Source organism: Aphelocoma coerulescens, chromosome 9 (assembly GCF_041296385.1).
Source record: "Aphelocoma coerulescens isolate FSJ_1873_10779 chromosome 9, UR_Acoe_1.0, whole genome shotgun sequence".
Lineage (NCBI taxonomy): Eukaryota > Metazoa > Chordata > Aves > Passeriformes > Corvidae > Aphelocoma > Aphelocoma coerulescens.
Window position 1 is genome coordinate 7,397,979 of NC_091023.1, and position 20,833 is coordinate 7,418,811.

At 39.0% G+C, this 20,833-nt stretch overlaps 1 protein-coding gene across 9 annotated transcripts in view; it reads left to right on the top strand.

Moving 5' to 3' along the window:
• The window catches only part of CLSTN2 (calsyntenin 2), a 405,855-nt gene that overhangs the window by 358,275 nt on the left and 26,747 nt on the right, over positions 1–20,833 (top strand). For all 9 annotated transcript variants that reach the window (XM_069024914.1, XM_069024917.1, XM_069024915.1 and 6 more), the window contains one exon: positions 336–457. In XM_069024914.1, coding sequence (XP_068881015.1) covers positions 336–457 — 122 coding nt within the window. The remainder of the gene's footprint in view (positions 1–335; positions 458–20,833) is intronic.

Consider the following 20,833-nt stretch of genomic DNA (forward strand, 5'->3'; position numbering starts at 1 on the left):
CACAGAAATTGATTAATAAAATAATGAAATTATGTTTAATTTTTTTTATTATTTAGATTGGGAGAAACAGTTCTAATTCTTCACTGAAACTAGTTATATGAAATATGCATTTGGATTTGATTTATTAGCTGGGACAGGATGATTCCATAAACAAAGCTGATACGGCATAATTCAAGAAGATGCTCCCGGCAAGAACCATAATGATCCATGAGAAGACTCAGTTCTTTGGGGTTTCTCATATTTGGCTGGGTGTTGTCTGTGTGTAAGACTTCCAGACACAACCAGAAGTGCTGCTGTGTGTGGGGTGGCTGAGCTGGGTGTGTCCCTCCCCGCAGAGATGAACCGGCACCACTACGCGCTGTACGTGCACAACTGCCGGCTCGTGTTCCTGCTGCGCAAGGACTTCGACCAGGCCGACACCTTCCGCCCCGCCGAGTTCCACTGGAAACTGGACCAGGTACCTCCCTGCTTCCTCTGGACCCTCCCTCCTCCTCATCCCCTTTAGAGAGCATAGGGAACGACCCAGATCCCAGAGCAACTGTTCTGAAGTCTGTCCGGGGTCTGTCCGGAGTCTTCTGCACTTTCACTGCAACTTGCAGCTGTTTTAACTCTAATTAGGGTCCACATAAAAAGAGAGAAATGAGTTAACTTTGTTGAGTCATTTTATTCAGGAGCTGTTTTTTTTAACTGAGCCACTTTAAACGGTAAGTAGAGGTTTATATCCTTTGGCAGTGGAGGGAGATGTGACATTGCATATAGCTCCCTAAAAATTTTCCATTTACCATTTTTAAAAAATCTGCTTTATCAGCACAATGGAAGTGATGGAAACCTTTTCAGTAAAGAGTATGCTGACACAGAAAGGCTCTTCTATTATATTGTAAATCCAATCTGCAGACCTTTCCTTTCATCTGCTGTGCTGTATGTAATTTCTCCTTATTATTAAGAGTATATTGCGAGGAAATTATTATTAAAGAGATAAGAGTCGCCTTTCATAGATTTATTAATTCTAGGCAGGATAAGGATCATTTGGATGAAAGAAGACAGACTTCAGCAAAGTACTGTTTTTTCAAAGCAAGTTTCTTCTTATCTTTGAGTCCAAACTATGCTATTGAAGATGAGCTATAGGATGTTTACTTTCCTAATTCACCTTCTAAATGCATATAAAAATGAGATCACCATCGTGTTTATCAGATGAAAGCCTGTGGTGATCATAGCACTTGCTTTGCATGCACGTTAACCAGTCTGGAATCAGTTTCTGCTGTACTTGATATGAAATCTTACAGTGTCTAAAACAAATTTAAATTAAATCATATTGAAGATTGCAAGTCAGGAGTAACTGATACCACCTCAGATAAGGCTGTTCTGAATGCTGAAGATGTATTTGTATTTCTAACTCTGTATAAGCATCTAAATTAATGATAATGCAAAGTTTGTGGGAAGTATTTCAATTTTGAAAATTGAGTGCAGCCAGCTTCTGTGTCCTTACAATAAGAGAGAGCCAGGGTCCTCTCAATAAATGAAATTTGTGTGTGTAACTCTTGTAACTTGGCCATGAACCTTCCTAACTACTACTGAAAACTCCTACATGATGGAAACTGGAGACAGAAAATATTTTTTTTAGGTTACTTGATTAATTTCCTTTCATTCGGCTGCTGTCAATTGATTTCCACAGTATATTTTCAGCTGTTGTTTATAGCTGAAAAAGAAAGTAAGATTAAAGTATAAATAAAGTTTGTTATGGGTTGTGTGCCCAGACTTCCATGAAGATAAATTTATATTGTCATGGTGATACTGTTGTAAGTTTTGTCATGAAGGGACCTCATAAAAATTGCTGCTTTATCTCTTCTTCGTGCTCCATCTGGCCTATATGGTAGAGTAAATTAAAAGAAACTGAAAATAAAATATATGTGAATAATGGGCTGGGAAGGAACTTGCATGGTTTTGAAGACAAGGCAGTGAGAAATTTTCACTATAATGTAGTAAAATGATGCCTTCTTCTAACTGTATACCCAGAGTGGTCCACCTTAGAAAGCACAGGATATTTTAAAACCACATCATAAAACAAATTAGGATCCTGCTCAATATGAAAAGAACCTGGGCTAGACTTTCAAGAGAAGATTAAGTTGATTATTTGCATATTTAGATGCTGAAGTACCTCTGGAAATCTCACCTCCAGAGAGTTCATTCTGTAGTGGCATACTCGCCGCTTTCTTGTTGTTTTTGTTATGTTAAGAAAAGCCTGGGAAGTGAGCTGTGCCCAGCTGCTGTCCATGTTCCCCCCATCTGCACTGTGGGACAGGACTCTGCAGACAGGACAGTGCAGAGATGACTCTGCAAGACCCGCCAGGGCTTGGTCCCAAGCACAGCCAGAGCAGCGTAAAATGTGGCAGAGCAGTTTATTGCTGAGCTCACTTTGAGTGCAACAATGCAGAGATTGTTTTTGCTGAGAGGAATCCAGTGACCTTGGAAGAGGGTGAAGCTTGAACTGGTGAAATCATTTATCATTCTCACTGTGGAACAGTAAAATTTATGATGCCAGCTGCTCTGGGCTCTATCTACTCCACGAGACTCCTCATTCTTTCAAGTCACTGACCAGGAATGTGAGCTTATTGTCATTCCAGGTCTAATGGAATTTTGTAGATCTCATTTCTGTGGTGGGTGAGTATGGCACACATCTTAGCTGCAGGCTCCATCCTTTTCTGGATACAGGGATCCCCAGAACATTTTATACAGCTGCACCTGAGTGCATCTGAAGCCTCTTGGCACTGTAATAGCCTTGCATAAGAAGTGTCTGGAACCTCCACATGACCGTATCTGCCAAGTTAGCTCTGGGAAGATTTGTGTCTTTAAGTCAGTTCATAAACCTAAGGATTTATTTCCAGTATGGCTTTGAGTTTATTTAGCCCTATTTGTTACATTAATGGGCTTTGCTAGGTGAATTTTTAACTTCCTGTACTGATCCATGACCTGAGAGTGCCACAGCCCTGGGCAGACGTGCCTTTACCAGGGACCTGCTAGGTCCTCTGCAGAAGGTGCTAATGATCAGGGGTAACAGTGTACACTGAAGGTATCCTTGTTGTTTATGAGGAACATGGGAAAAAAGAAATGTAGATAGTTTGGGATTTTCCCCACTTTCATCCTTTTGCAAAGTGTCTTAGTTGTGAGAGAATCCATTAGCAGTAATTTGGAAGTAAAGGAATGGAAAGAGCAATGTTAAAGAAAATCAGTGTCAAGTTTGTAATGCTGGGAAATAAAAACTGCAATAGATGCCCAGGTAGAGGAGGTTCCTTCCTTTTACTTATTCTCATTTCCTTGTAAGCCCAGGTGTTTCCTTTGTTTCAGAATCATGACCTTTTTTCTCAGTTTCCCATTTAAAAGTTTCAATTGAGTATCACCATGTGTTTGTCAGCTTTTTTGTCATTTCTTTTCTCATACTTTAACAATTAGACACTTTTAAAACCCTATTACAAGACGTTTTGTTGCCAAAGTCAGTAAAAGGCAACTACATCATCATCTATTTGTCTCAAATGGATAGGAACATAGGTGTGATTTTAAGTGAACTATTTAGTTAGCCAAATATGCATTTGGGCCATTTAAGAATAGTCTTTGACTTTCTTAGAAAGCTGCAAACCAAACCAAAATTGTACTTTGAATGATGAACCATGGTATTCAAGCCTTTGGTGGCAGTGGAATACATAACATTAAATAGGACAGTGTATTTTGCATTCTGTCCAGCACAGGTATTACACTTGCCACACAAATATGAGGACAGTCAAGCCAGAAGGTGTTTTTCCTTCTCCTAAATCAATAGGATAGGAGCACTTTTTTTAGCAGGAAAAGGTCTCTGAGCCAGGGATGAGCAATTTTTTCATGTACTTTATTCACAGTGCAACATTATTTTCAGGATGTTATCATTCTGCAAACAGTCTTCACGCCATGGGCAAAATTGATATTGATCCCATTAAAAACAGGGAATGCACTGCATGATCTGGAGTCATTCTAAGTCAGCAAAACCAGATAAACATGCAAAAAGTTACTGTTTCTTCACTAAGATGAGATAAATTGCTTTGAATAATCCACAATTAACCTGCACTGCTTTTCATTGTGGAAAAGCCCCAAACAATTCCTTTTCTAACAGGAACTAGAGGTAAAGGTGGTGCATCTAAATCTAAATGTGCATTTTGTCTGTGTGTGCACTGAACTGGAACTGCTGAAGAATCAAGGCAAGGCCTTGGTTTGCATGTCACCCCTTCACTGGCCACACACACGCACCAGGGGCTTCCCCCTGGAGAAAGCAGTTGTGGCCAGTCAAGCCCTTCACTCCCAGCTCCTTTTTTAAAACAAGGTACTGCACAAGGACATGGTAGAGCAGGAACTGACTTTTGAAGGAATTTGTTACATGATTAGAGGGTAAAGTGAAATTGATCTGGTATCTGGACTTTTTTTTTATGGTTAAATTAGGTATTTCCATTAAATAACAGGATTTATGCTTGGAAGTTGTTCTTTGATGCTGGGTTGTTAGACATTGTTTAGAATTGTTATTTGTGTGCATTCCATTTTGAGAGGAGCACCCTTCGTGTAATGAAAACGGTGAGTGGCCTCCCTCTTGAGAGATTCAGAGAGAGAGAAAACTAGTGAATACTTATGGAAAGTACACAATGACTTCAGTCCTAGAGGGTTAAGGGTACACAGAGAGACAGGATGCTGCAAGTTTCCATCATCTCTGTGTGTGAAATTTCTCCTCTAGGTAAAAAAAGCCCTCAGTCTTGCTAGTCCCATCCTTTTCAACATGATGCTCTATTTGAAGTTAACTTTTTTTTTTTATGATGGAGCTTAGTTGTTTATTACTTGAAGCTCAAAAGAGTTTCTTATGCTCTTAAACACTTAGTTTAGAATTTGGTATGCAGGCCTGCACTGTGTTGTGCATACACCTCTAATAAAACTGCAGAAAGAAATCAGTGAGGTGTTTTCCTATAGAGCCAGTAAGAGATAAATGATAAATGAATCTCACTAATTCTGCAACAGAGATTAAATAATTCCAGAACTTAAAAAGTCTTGGCAGCATCCCTGGCACCTCAAGTGCCTTCCATTACAGCCCTGTCTATTCTGACACACTTCATTGCCACTTTCCATCTTTAAATGCTATTTTGACAAATATTTATTCAGTGTCTTGCTTCAAAACAGTTTTTGGTAGCACAAGGATGAGTCACCAGTGATGATAAATGCCAAAAATATTCTTTGAGATCCCAACTGAAAGAAGCTTGTTTAATAGAAGTTTTTAATGCAACTGCTCTATCACTGATAACAACAAAATCTTGACAAACCAATCACGGTGGCTGTCCAGAACTTGCTTTATGACATACAGAAGTTCCCTTGGGCCACCTCTGAAGTATTCCCTACAATCTGATGTGGGTTTGTGCATTTCTGATTTCTGCAGTACAGCTTGGTGTGAAACACAGTGACTGCTCTGTGCTCCCGTAAAACTTCGATGACCTTAAGGAGCAACCAAGCTCAGTATTTTATAATTTCTCTATTTGCATTTGCTTGAAATTATTTGGACATTTTTCTGCATATTTCTGCTCTACATTTTGCAATTTTGTGACCTGTTTTATTACAGCTTTATTACACTGGTATGGGATTTTCACACCTGTTCATGATCAGTTACTGTTCCCAAAGACTTTGAATGAGCTGGGTTGACCCTTCTTAAATGATCCCTAATATGTGTTGTCCTTTGGGTCTTACATGGGCAACTGTTTTTCCCACGTGTGGTTATGATCATTCCCAAGGCAAGTTAGAACTGTTGCAAACACCAAGCCCTTTAGACCCTAAGACACCCATTTCTCTATCAAAGCAGGAAAAAGAAAAAGAAGGAAATTCTGCATAGAATAAAAGGGATTTAAAACTGTCTATAGCCCTATGAAATAATAAAAACTCTAACCTTCTTTAAGCATACTGTGGGAAGGCCCTCAAAATAATTTCATTTCTTAGAGAATATCTTGATATGGAGTTATTAATACACCTAAACAAGCTGGATTAAAGTGTCTGTTAATGCCCTGGTTGTACAGTTTCTCTGGGAACTCGGGAAATTTAAAGCCTAGAATGCAAAATCCCAATCGGAGTATGATTTGAAGGTTAACAGTCACATTTACTTTATTTGTCAGCTATTTCTAATATTTCTATTTTACACTGTATGATTGATCACTTATGCTACCAGAATTTGTACAGCACATGCACAAACTGTTTTGGAAATGTTCAAGATCTTGAGCAATTTCCTGAAGCCCCTCTGTTGTTTATCTTACAAGAAAAGCAGGTTGGCTTTGGAGCATTCAGGTGTTGTCTGAAGCATTTCACAAAGGTAGGACTGACATCTTTATCCTTCCAATGGCAGGTTAGGAGACAAAGAGGTTGTGTTATTAATAAATATAATTTATCCATGTGCATGAACTGTTTATTCTGGCTTTGGAGCCAGGGTTTCTGGACGTCTGCAGTTCAGGAAGAAAGTATGGTGGTATTTTTCCACTGATTTACTTTAACATCTGGGTAGTCTCTTGACAATGTCAAAGCCTAGAAAAGCATATGCTCAAGCACATGACGAAAAATTATATAAAAATGCAAAACCAAGCAGCTTTCTAGTTCTGCAGTTAAAAACTAAACACAGGGTGCTGCCTAAATGCAGTCATCAAGTGTTACTGAACTGACATATTTGCTTGATGCAATTTAGCAACAAGAAAGGTGGATTATAATAGAATTATTTCATCATGAATGAACTACTGATCTAATTTACTAAGACACCTGGAAGTTACAGCATGACAGCACAAAGACATGCTGCAGCTACACTACACGATCAGGCTTTTCAGGTGCTTTATCTGTCAGCATGATTAAGCAATTTCATTATTTAAAGTTGTAATTAAGCCATCCGTATTTTTGAAACCCATTGTGAAAATAAGTATTACACATTATGATTTTCAAGGCTACAAAAGCAGCTCACAGCTTGCATGCAAATCAGTTTGCAAACTCTTCCAGCCACTACAGTGAAGTGTCCTGTGTCACTGCCACAAGTGAATGTACCTTAAATAGAATGATTCTTATTTGAAAGCTGCATTTTCTAATGCAGTAGTTTACTTGCACCAAATAAGAACTTGATCTCCTAATCTTCCCTTTCTATACTTTACCCAGTGCATTTTATTTTCTTGTATTTATTATTGAAATTGTAGTGGGGGTACATGCACAACCTTGGCACAGAGAGAGATACACTTTATATATCCCCTTAAATTTCCTTCCAGCTTTACCTATTATTCTCTAAGTAATGTCTAATATTCTAAAAATATATTATTATGGCTGCTAGTGGTTTAATAAAACTTTTATCAGTCATTTGTCATGTGGTTTAATAAAACTTATATCAGTCATTTGTCATGTGAAAGTAGCCATATAAACAACTCCCCACCCAAGTCTGTAGGAGTCATTTAGCTGTACTATGGATTTGTCAGTTCTCAATGTACCACCTCCCTAGGTCATCAAAATCAATATTCTTACTTACAGAGCTCCTGGGATGTATTAGGAATGACTGTGGTGGATAAACCAAATGCGTGATTTACATGAATTAGGAGAAAGATCAATTTCACTTTTCATAAAGAGCTCTACATTTTTTAAGATATTGACTGTCTTAAGACATAGATTAAAAAAACAATTTTTGCATTCACTTTCAGAAGAATTGATATCTGTTGGCCATATTGAACTTTTATGTTATTAGTGTGTTTATGTGCTGCAGAAACTAAAATTTTCTAAGGACTGCATTAGGCATCTGCAGAGCTGATGAGCCAGTGCTTCCACTGGTGTGAATCTGCACTGGCTGAGATTCCAAACCTTTGCTTCCTTACCAAATGGATATTCACTGTGTAAGAATAAAGGAGAATCAGCAGCTGTTAAATAAGATCAGGGTAACCGTGCAGGTTTTCAGTTCAATGCCACCAATTAAAAATGTAGTCTTGAAGCTGTGCTTGGATCCGTGAGAGCATGGCAGAGCCAGGATAACTTCAAAATTTAACATTAACCATTCTCTCATTAGTAATTATGGCCTGATTAGGTTACAAATAATTGTGAATCTATTTATAGTTTTGTAGCAGTAATAGTGCTGGCTAGAAAAATGGAAATCCTTATGAATAATTTCATGTCTTGAAAGCTTTTTTTACTTCAGGCTTGCATATTCTTTATAAGCAGGCAATGAACCCTACAGAAACTTCCTAGGCAGGCAAAAGCAGTCTCCTCACTTAAATTTTCCATTAGCAGAAGTTGTTTTCAAAAGAAATTCTAAGCGCAACTTTAATATTAGAAATTCCAAGTTTATTGAATCATAATTTCAGGAAAGTTCCTGGCATTCTCTGGTATTATTGATAGCTGTGATGCTTTTTAGTATTAGGGGTTTCTTAAGTAATTGCATGTTAAAGTCATAACAAACCTCCATCAGCAAGCAAATTTCCCAAAAGAAGCATCACTAGGCCATAGAAGTTGCACAGAGTTCTAGTAGAGTATTATAACAAACCTTCCAATTTTAAAATATCCTCACAGCAGCCAGTTAAGTTCTTATTTCTAATTTACTCACAACTGCTTGAAAACAGACAAAAAGTTGCAGGCTGATAGTACACAGATCTTCCTACCCCTGCTCTGGTGTTCTTCCAAATGGACAATTAATGGCACTGCAGACATTCCAGAATTTTACTGCATTTTTTCAAGCAGTCTGGGTCTGACTAAGTTATTTTCCAATCTTGCAGTGATTCTTTTATTACTGATTCAGTCTTATCCCTTCCAGTTTGTTTACTCCAATTAACCTGTGGACTCAAACCTGTTCAGAGTAATTTACTGTTGCTGTAATTGCATGCATGGCCTGCATGGCATTTTTTATTCTTTGCCAAGCGGCCTCATGCCCTCTCTCCCTGAGGCACCTCTGCCAACATCCCTGGATTTGGATGCGCTCCTGAGTGAGGCTTTGCTGTAATTCTGTGGCCAGCACAGAGACCCTGATTTCTAATTCAGCCTTCATTTTCCGTATGATGAATATTTAACCAAATGTGGCTGGTTTAATGAAAATTCTTGCAGTAACTGATCACACAGTGCTCAGCTAAAGTAAATAGAAGGAGAACTGGGATCACAGTTAAGTGTATTACAATTCAAACATAAAATCATGTTATTAATCTGACTCTCAAGTGTGCCATAGGAGACCATAGTCCTGTGTGTGCAGAGGTGACAGGAAATGTCCAGTTTCTGTCAGGTAATGAGACATTGTTGAATGTCGTACTTGGATTCCTTGCAGAACTGCTCTTGCTTTCCTTGACTGCCACTTTCTAGCCCAAATGGACTGATTGTGTTTGAATTTCAGAAATGCACAGCTCTCAGCTGGCAGACAATTCACCTATTACCTTTATTTCTGCAGTTACAGTTGTTTCATGTTATGTAAGACTTCCATATGAATTGGTCTGGGTCTGTTATTACATACTTTAGGGGAGCATATTGGGATTTTTGTCCTTAATATTCAGATTCTTTTTCTTTAAGTTATTTACAGTTTTGAAAGCAAGCAAACACCTGACCTATTTGGCAAAACTAAAAAGGCATATTTTTCAGTGGTTTTTTTTCCCTGAAGAACTTGTTGTCTTATTTCTAACAGTAGTAGTTTCAGCACCCATTTACCAATCAACAAAACAGTGTTCACTGGGAAAATTCTAGACAGCTCAATTGTGAATAAATGTTTGAGCCTTTAAACAATTACTTTAATGAGATCCATAAAACTTTAAGGGCTTTTGCAACACTGATATCAAAAATGTCTTGCCACAGTCTATTTGTTTCATGTCCCTTACATCAGCCCGGAACTATTCTGGGATGAAGACCCTCAATGCTGACTTGTTTCCTCCCATAAAAGCACTAAGAACATGATCATGATTAGTGCTAAAAGCAAGCTGCATATTGACTAAATAACAGCATTCTCTGGCAAATTCACAAATACAGCTGATAACTAATTACCTTACTATGGCATATAACATATAATCAGCCCGTCTGCAAAATGCCAGCTCTGTAATTAAAGTCCCAGCAGTCCCCATTTTACTAAAGAGACTATGCATAATATTTGGGTTGTTTAATTTCCTGACTTATCTCTATGTATAAATACAGAAGCACGGACACACAACCATTCTTCACTTTACAGAAATTATTAAGGTAGCCAAGTATGACTCATTGCCACCTTTTAGCTGCATTAAAAACAAAATAGCATTTGCTTTTCCCTGCATTATGTCCTAATTGCCTGCTGGAACCGAAGTAAATCCAAGACTAATCTGTATGGGGAAGGAGCACCAATTTTTTGCTGTGCCTTTGTGCTGCTGTCGCTGCCTCCAGCTCAGACTGCTGCAGTATCCAGACCTGCCAGAGTAGTGGGCTCTGGGCTGCACGTGATTCACCCCGTGGTTCCCTGGAGAGATCCTCTCAGTTCAGTGTGAGAGTTGTGTAAGAGCAGGGATTCTTTCATCCCCGATTTGCACTGTGCACTTTCAACAGAGCAAATAATCTTTCAAGTAAATCGCCTCTCCCAAAACGTGGAAATTGTGAAAGGTGTTTAACACCCGTGTCAGCTCTATCTGCCTTTGCTGAGCACGTTTAAAGCAACCCTTGCAAGCAGTCTCAGCACTTCCTTCAGAGATCAGAGCCTTTGAAGAGGGATTTGCCAGGTGATGGGAACCCTTCAAAGAGCCAGCAAAGGACAGTTCTGCAGCCCCAGGCAGTATCCAGGTGGGCTTTCTTCTGTGTGCAGACTGAGAATCCCAGTGTTTCCCAGATGGTAGCTGAGAGCTGAGGCATCAAGTCTGGATGTTTATTTAATTAATTAATGCCAGCACATAACACTTCCTGTGGAATGTGAATCGATAAGGGAGTGTAGTCCTTTGGTCTGAGAGAAGTGAGTGATGTGAGTAGGTGGGACTGTGTGAGAGGGAGAAGACAGGACCTCTTTTCAGGAGGTGTTTTCAGAGCTGAGCACACGTGTTTGCCCTCCAAAGCAAACAAGCCCCAGCTACCCTGTTTTCTTTGTCTCTGGGGTCTAGTTTGCATTAATCACAGTCTTTGTACCTGTATAACATTCTAAAAGCTGCCTGAATCAAGTGTTGTATTTGTTCAGACACCAGCAGCAAGGGAAGGATGTATCATCCTGCTTTTAACAGTGACAGCCTCCTTTTTCTTCATGTAACCTCCTTATGCTCACAGAGAAAAAAAAATCCTCAGTTACTGAGTACCCTTCAGGAGTGTGGCCAGAACTCCCAGTTGCCTCAGTCCTTGGAGCAGCAGGCAGTCAAGATGCCTGACTCAAATGTAACCTTTAACATTTCAGCCAGGTTTCCAGAAAGCAAACTGAATAAAATCCCTGAATATTAATATTTGAGCGGTAATGGCAAACAATAGCAGGGCTTGTTTTGTATTAACACTCATAGTCTTTTTTTTTTTTTAATTAAGTCTATGTTTTGATTAAGTCTTATTAATAAACTGAAAAGTATTTGCTTGGTTTTCTAGCAAATAATGTGTGTTTCAGGAGGTGTGTTAAATGGGCATTTCATTTAGTTTATGACCACAATTCCATTTGCAGACAGAGCCCTCCAAAGAGTGAAAAATAAGTTTGTTGCAAATCTCTTAACAGAAATATCTAATAGGTAGAATCCCTGCATGTGTCACCTAACAAGAAGGCAGATCCTGGAGATGAGAGAAAGTGATTTAAATTCCAGATAAGATTCAAAGATGAATGATGAGGCCTCATGAGTGTGAATTCTATGTGTGCTGTCTTGAGGAGGGAACAAACTCACAGACCAAAAGCTCATTTCAGCTCTCTTTGAAGTCAGGTTGTTCAAAAGCCCACACCTTTTTGGTTTTGGAAAGGACATTAATAATGCAAGAAAACAAGGCTAACATAATTTGGGCCTCAGTGTACATGAAAACATCCCTAATCTCTGTGCTCCCTTCCCAGTGATGTACTCAGGAACATAATGGGTACCATTTGGAAATAAAACCGTTTCATGCTTTATAAATGCACTGATAGCTGAAATTCAAAAAATTAATTGAACACTTCAATAGATAATGTCAATCAGGTATCAGGTCTCAGATTAGGAAATAAAGGAGGTATTTGGGCTGTTTCAGTTAGGTAGGAGCTCAAAGGATCGGGTGGGTTTTGTAGCTCTCCTTAATATTATTATTTGCTTAGTGGTAAACGTGTTCTGTTTGTGAATAATTCCCAAAGATATGATCTCCCCAGGTCTTTGCATTTTTTCATCTCTGATCATATACATATACATTTGGTTATATAACATTTATAGTAGCTTCTGTAGTTTAAAGAGATATTTAGCAGAAAATTTATACTGACAAATCACAGTGTAGATCAGTATCTGGCATATAAATAAAATAATCATAGAAGCCCTTTAAATTAGGAGGCAGGAAATTAAACTTGTAATGTTTATTCTGGCTAAGACTTTGGCTGATCTCTTTATTCCTCAGATTCAGTTGATTCAAGTTGATCTAAAAAAAAGGTCCCCATGTTTCATTGTAAGGGAGAAAGTGCATTCATCTCGGAGTATTGATCATTCTTTCCATTTAGATAGGAGCAGTTTTCCACCCTGGTAGGAGCAAGGCAATATTTTATTGAGCCTGACAAGCTGCAGTATCCGTGGTGGGAGGTACAGTGCCTCTCTCTTCCCTTGCTTTTCCTGCTCTCCTCAGCCTTAGAATTCCAAGGGCAAATCCAAGCTGGCAGTGGCCATGCTGCATCTCTGAAGCAAAGTTCTTTGCATTATCCTTAATGGTTTTATTTTTATTCCCTGACATCAGGGGACTTTCCTGCCTTTTGTTAATTTGTGATTGATTGGTGTTAATTAATAGAAAAATAAAGGGAATTTTTACAAAAGGAAAAAAGGGAAATAATACTACCAGGATGAGTTACTGTTCAGTAAAGCTTCCTGTTACAGGTAGTGAAATATTGTAAGAAAAAAGAGCAGATAAAATAGCAATTACTTGGTTTGTTACTTATTTTTTTAAACAACAGTAGAGAAACCTGGAAAAACTTTTTAAGTGGTCTGCTCTCCTCCTGGCTGTCTCACTTCTGCTGGCAGTAGTGCTGCTCCCTTCATTGGGTATCTGACAGCTTCAGAAGGGAATATTGCTTCTGAAACAGGAGGCTACTGCCCTGCTCCCATTATAACTGTCCTTTGCAGACCAGCCCCCTCAGCCTAGAAAGCCTGGAAGGAGGCATGGCCCAGTCCAGAGCACCACATTCAAATAATGTTAACTGGGCTTATTCACATGAGGGAGAGAGAGGAAGAGAGAGATTAATGGCCAAGAAAAATTTCCTTACTGGTGAAGAATAACTAACATCCATCCTAAGCCCATGAAAATTTCTTTATGGGACCATTATAACAGTTTATATAAATTATTTTCCCTTCTATTACCTACAAAGACTTTGTTATTTGGTAGCTGAAGGAATATCAATAATACCTTTAAATAGTGGAGTTAACAGGTGTCAGTTTTCATTGGCTGTGTTGCACTTCAATAGTTTAGTTTCAATTTCAGTCCAACTCAGTTATTAAATACTTAGTTTCTGAAAATGTTTTTTATCTTAGTATGCTCTGATAATGTCTCTTTCTTTAACAGTTTTTAAATCAATTTATTCTGATAGGAGCTGTTGAATGTACCCTGAAGTCTTTACAACTAGAACATTTACAACTGGTAGAATAGTACTAATTGGTCTAAGAAAATATTCATATCGATATGAGCTGTTTGGAGTTTCTTCATTTCAGTGATTATACCATGTTGACTTTCTAAAAACAGTGCTCCCTTTTTACTTTAAAGCTTTAGAAATACGTAACTGTACCACAACCCTGTTTTCAAATGTTTCACTCTAGGTTGTTGTCGGGATTTTGGGGATTGTCCCGGGATGACTGAGAGATGTCACAGAGATGATGTATTGCGGAATCAGTCTCATGTTTACTGAAGGATGAGGCAGGAGAGATATTGTGAACAGCATCTCTAATATCAAGAGCAGCAGTTACAGTAGCAATAGCAAAAGTGGCGGCAGCTGCAGCAGGCACAGGTGCCAAGGTAGCAGCAGCTGCAGCAGGTCCAAAAGCTGAGGTAGCTAAAAGCAGCTTTTTTCTACAAGGCCTTATATACTTTTTTAAGCCAGTAAGCAAATGCCACAAAGCTTGCTAACACATTTGTACCAATCCTCACTGTACATGATTTTGCCTCAGTGCGTATTTTCTTATCCAGTCCACATTTTGCTATTAGGGCCTATTGCACAGGCTTATATTACTACATCTTAACCTTCTAAAAAACTCTATTATAAAATTTATTGTTAAACTGAAAAGTCTTTACTCTTTTACTTATCACTATTATTTCTTGCATAAAACATGTTTTTACTTGTTAAAAATACATTTCTACTTTCATAAGGCATACTTATTACAAAACTACTTTCTTGCTTTAAGCTGCAAAAACTCATTGTTTCAACTCAGGCAGCCTTTGCCAAGGTCTCAGATCGAAACATGTATCCATTTCTGTCTGTTCAAGCACAATGCTGTTTCTGTACCCTGTGAGCACCTGTGGGTTTTCTGTAACTTCTGTAACTTCATTTCCCACAGGTAACTTCATTTCCCACATAAAAAAATGCAAAATTTGTGTCTATATATGCATATGCATATCTATATATCTCATACATTCATATGTGCCACTAAAAGCTGTAAAGGACTGCACCAGTGAATTGGTTTTACCATTTCTCCATCTTACAGTAACGTAAAAGTCTTCAGGTATGGGACAGAGTTGTCAAGTCTCTTCTAATAGTAAGACAGGAGAAGAATCTGTGCAGGTGAACAGCCAGATAAATTTCAAATGAGAGTGGTTTCTGATGGAAAAGGGCCAGCACTGTGGTCATGCAAGATCTTATCAGGGGGCTGCAGAATAAGAAGCTAAGTGATGTCTTTGATTATTATTTCATTCCCTGTCCTTTCTTTTTCTACAGTTAATGAATAGAGGTTTGCCCTGAGATTTCTTAAATCCTTCCTGTTTTTACACACTGAAGGTTCATTTGCAGATGACTCAAATGTTGTATGTGGCTGGAATGAAGTTGGCTTCATTAAATGCTGGAGTAATAGAGTGGATATTTTGATTCCAAAAGGGGCAGGGGATGCTGAGATGCAAGGCAGTGATCTGCTCTGCCTGGCAGAATGCCCGCAGCACAGGGAGGGGAGGATACTCTGGCTAACAGGGAGGTCAGTGTCACAATTAACATCCTCTTTCCAGCATATGGGGCAGGGAGCTTGGACAAAACCAGATAAAAAATCTTGGAAAACTCACAGTCAGATTTATATACTTAGCTCTTTTAAACTGAGGACGAAGTACTGGAATTGTCTGCCCAGGGAGGTGGTGGAATCACCATCCCTGGATGTGTTTAAAAAAAGATTGGATGTGGCACTTTGTGCCATGGTTTAGTTGAGGTGTCAGGGCATGGGTTGGAGTCAGTGATCTTAGAGGTCTCTTCCAACCTGGTGATTCTTTGTGATTCTGTGATTCTATGATACACAAACCAGAATAAAACTAACCCACAGTAATGAGAAATTTGCCCCCGTTGCCACAGGGTGACTTGCAGTGTCTGTGTTCACCTTCTTTTTTGAGATGAAAGACATTGGCTGTGTCAGTCAATCTCCAAATAAAACACACTGCAGAGTTCTGCAAGATTCAGGTTTTTAATCTCGGGAAAATCAAAGATCAAAACATGTCTTACATCTGTAAGTCTGGTGCTAAATACAGACTCAGCTGTTTTAGGTGCTTGCTCTTCCTTCTGCATTCTTTTGAATGGATGTGGAGGGGAAATGGCTGAGGAGGGAAAAAAATAATTACTTTTATTTGTCACTACAAAGTAAAGAAGAATTTCTGATAAAATGCAACAAGGCATTTCCTATGGGAACATCAGTAGCTATAAAGGAAAATACTTGGCAAACATGCTGTATAAATGTATTTCAGGAATTAGTCTGGATGAATTGGTATTGTTGGAGTATTTCTCAAGAGAAAAAAAGGTTAAAAAATGGAACTTTCCTCACCAAATTTTCTGTGATTAAGTGATTTAATGGACATCACAGTTCTGTTTGACATGGTAAATAAACCGTATTGCATAATATATTGTAGGGTTCAAGGTATTCTAACAAAATATTCTATCTGTATTTTCTTAAAAATATCAAATCTTAGAGATGTTTCCTGAACAGTCTCTGAAAATCTGGTTTTTTTTAGTGAATGTCTAAGTCATATAAACGTCAAGCAGAAGAACAAAATATGTACTAGACAGTGAGTAAATAGTTGAAAATGTCAGTTTGGAAAGACTGTGATTAGATATGTGCTTTTTTGTGTAAAGCATTTACTTGAGCAGGTACACAAGAAATTCCAGCAGGTTTTTCTAATGGACAGTTTTCTAAACTATCCAACCACATAGTTCATATTGAAGGAACAATTTTTTTATAAGGTACACAAACTCTAATTTGAAATCAATCAGCGTGAAGCTGCATTATCCTTTCAATTAGTGAGATTATAAGGGCAAGGAAGTGCTTCCCAGTCTTTCACCTCCAGTTTGTTTCAAAATACACAATTGTGGAAAACCCCTTCTGTTTTGCTCAGCTTTCTCAACAAGATGTCAGTGCAGGGACACCTGAAGGGAGCTGGCTGGGTTTCACAGTGTAATGTCACTGGTACCTCATTCAGGAGCTGGGGCATGAGCCACTGCCAGCAGAGCCTTGAGAATGACATCCCTGTGGCTCAGGATAATCACAAGGGGATTCTCTTCCTTTCATCCATGCAGCCAGGGTAGGAAATACAAACTGTTTCCAGATTCCTCACCCAAAGTCCTGTGAGGAAGCAATAACTTCCTTGAGACTTCCATGAGGAGCAGGGAAGTCTGTTCTGCTCCCTTTTCTGGGTTATGTTCTTTTGATACTTAGCTGAGGTTCCAGAAAGAAGGGATTAATTTGCACAGTGCTCATCTCCTTTTTTTCTAGGACTGATCACACACAGTCCTTTGCAAATGCAGTTGTAGAAGAATGGTTATTTAATTTTCCAAATTAGCTCCCTGTACAAAAGCTGTAACATCACATCAGCATCTGTACTAGAGACATCCAGGTTCTGATACAGCTCTGCTAGCTGTGGAAAAGCTTCCTCATCAAGGAGTACAAATTACTCCATCCTACAGCCGCTACTGCTGACACTTGGAAGAGTGGTGATGCTCCAGTCTCAAAAGTGGAAAAGCTGGTCCAGGGCAAAGCAGTCTGGCTGGTTGGGGTTTTTCCTTCACTGCCAGCCACCAGCTGTCAGAATTCAGGAGCTTTCTTAGGGAGATTCTGTGATCAGTTTTGAGCAGGGCTGTGCAGGCTGAGGTTCAAGCTACAAGATTGATGTGTAGGTTACGTGTGCAGCAGTATTCTTATACAAAAACACTGCTTTGGTAGATTGTGACAATGTTTTTCAGTGTATCACCTGTAAATTTAACTGTGGGAGTGTGGATCAATGCCTCCTTTTCCTATATGCAGTACATTTTCCTTCCATCCTGCCTTAATTACTACTTCCATACTGTATCTATTGGCACTGCAGAGACAGGGTATATTGATTTTACAAACGGGGGGCAGAAGTGCCGTGTGAAGAAGCTGCTGAAGGAGAAATGTAGAACACAAAACACAAAGAGAGTATTTTAAAAAAATAGCCCTGGTACATAATCTGAATATTTTAGAGCTTTATTTAAAGTTTTCTGAAGAGGTTGTGGAGATATTAGACTATCCAAACCCTTTCCCAGAGATGTTTTAATCATTTCCAGTGAAGCAATAGGTTGAGTAAAGCCAACACATGAGGACAAATATGTCCTCATGCAGAGCCTGTTACTGAGATAGAATAAAAAATGCTACAAGATACAGCAATTAATGTGACTGAATGGATTTGATTAGTCAATGTTTGCATTTTATTTTTGTTTATTTCCAAAAGCTCTTCCCCAAAATGAATATGCTGACAGACTGTACTGTAGCACAAAGCCAGTTCCAAGTGACTATCTGTTGATTCCCACAAAAAGCAGACTTTTATCATAAAACCACATATTCACAGCAGACACAGATTTTTCTTCATTGCATTAGACAACAGAAAGGCACCAGGTAACTCAGGTACCCAGTGAAGCAATGCCATCCTTCACACTGAATATCTGTGTGCCGAATTACACACTTGAAATCTCCACCAGGACATTTTTAGCAGTGTTATCTTCTGTTCCTGGTGGTGTAGGGATAATAAAATAATTTTTAAAAGAAGTGCTTATAGACAATGAGAAAAAGAGCTCAAAAAGTCAGCTGTGTAACTTATTTTTTTTTATACCACTTAGTCGGCTTTTGCAGGTAGCTCAGCTACTGAAATTTGAGGCAAAGATTTATTAGAAGAAATCAAAAGGAAGCAGCAGTTATAGCAATAGCAATGCCCCAAGGTCTCTCCTTTTCTTCTTTTAAACTAACGTGCCTTAATTGCAGACAACTGACATTAGGAAAACAATTAAGATAATAAATGAGTTTCTAAAGTAACAGATTAAAGCTAATTTAGTGTCTTTAAAGATCCCATTTCAGAGACAACCCTGTTAAACCCGAGAGTGGGAGAGGAGAAAGGCTCTCTGTGGTCACCTGTGAACTGCCTTCATGCAAACTCACCAATCTTGGGCAGAATGACTAAAATGCTTAATTTTTTTTAAATTGACATATGTAAGTATACGACATTTTTCTTTGAAAAATTGCAAATATATGTAACTTTTTCAAATTTATATGAAATCCACTGCCAACCAATTCCAAATTAATATCTTTTTTAGGCTTTCTTGTGGCAGTGGCACTATTCCTTAGGTCCTGATTCAAAGTGTAATGAAACAGTCTTACAGAACCTTCCTTTTAGCTCCCTGTTTGTAAGCAGTGCAGTGCTTTCTCTCAGTGCTATAAAAATATGTCCAAAATGCATAATAAAAATATTTTGTTGTCTCAAAATATATAAAAAACCTATCAAAACTATTGGAATCAGCAGAAAAAGAACAATGCAAAACTTTGTAAATTTTTAAAAAGCTCTTTCAGAAGGATTTTTTTAGAGATGGAGAGAAAAAGGTGGTATTTTTTTAAACTCAAAGCAATACCCCTCTCCCCATCCAATTTTCATTTCTTTTCAGTCCTCTGAACCAGGGTAGTGGGGGCCAGGCTTTGAAGCAGAGCCACAAAGCATTTGGCTGCTTTCAGAAAAAGGCCAAGAGGGTTGTCCTTGGGATTGTGGCTGAGTGAATAGTGCTAATGCCATTAAGTATAATATTCCCTGCCTTCTTTAGTGAGGTGATATAAAAATGCGGAGTTGTCCACTTTGAAAAGCCTGTCTGTGGTCACTTCTGCCTTGGCACTGCGGGGCTGCTGTTCTTCCCTAGCACTGCCTCCCCTCAGGCTGAACAATCCCCGTTCCCTCAGTCTCTCCTCGTGTGGCCAGAGCTGGCCCTTCTGCTGATTCTCCACTGAATTCACTCCAGTTTATCTAAATATTCCTTGTACTTAGGGGCCCAAAGCAGGCACAGTGTTTTAGATCTGCTGTAATAAATTATGACTAAGGATGGGGGTGATGGATTCAGAGCATGTTAAGATGCTACAAAAGGCACTGAGAAGTGAATACAGTGACATGCTCTGTGCTTTAAATTTGGATTAAGATGCTTTCTTCAAACGAGTGGTTGTCAGACCACTTTTGCCAACTGAACGAGTGGTTCAGACCACTCAGGCAGAAGGATTTTTGTCTCATAGCTGCAGTAAGTGGTGCTTTTTGCAGTGAGCAGAGAGCTTTCTTTGCTTTCCTTTTCTTCCTCCTGCTTTTGTTGAGGATGTTTGAATGTGTCCTGACAGCACTTCCTCAGCAAAGTCACACAAAGCAGAAGATGGAAGCCACAGTGCCTTTCTCAGCCCCAAGGGTGTGCCCTGAGCAGCACTGAGGGGATGTGCAGAGCTGCTGGCCTGCTCGGGCTCCCTGCGCTGCGGAACAGCACTGGAGGGACACGCAGGAAGCTCAGCAGAGGCTCGTGGTTGAACATGGATGGCTCTTCACTGGGACACTTCTGGGAGCACAGGCTGCCTTCGTGTGTGCAGCCAAGCAGGTGCATGGCCCCCATTCCAGGAGTGTCCCCAGCTGACCCGAGGGAGCTCAAAGAGCTGGAAATTGCAAATTCTCACAGGTGCATGCCAGGCCTGTATGGACAAAGCTGAAAAATGGGGCATTTTGCAGACCACCAAAGTCTGGTTCTAAGCACCACATGCTTCTCAGACCAAGAATTTTGGTTTCAGTCTTTTCCTGAGCATTCTAATATAAAACACAAACATCTGACATTTTTCATTAGAAGGTGCCAAGAGCTTGGGACACAAACTCTGTAAGATTTATATGGAGGCTGTTTTCAGCTATTTCATAAAAGCATATTCCAATGCAATGGCTTGTAATCAGCACTAGGATTTCAGGCTGTTTAATTCACTGTGATTTGATTAATACTTTTTAGAGGCAGACTGATGTGATAGAGTGATTAGACCAAGCCATTCAGCAGGTTTGGAAAGCCCAGCTTACTCATCTGTACTTTTATCTCATTAGAATAGCTTTATAAATTAGATTTTTAAAATAAATTTCCAACTTGAGATTATTAAAATTTCTTTATTTGCCAGTGTAGTATATTTTATCATTTTCTTTTCCTGGCTTCACTGCTTCATATTGTATTCCATTGCCACTGTGGAATACATGCAAGGAAAAAACTGGCTTCCTA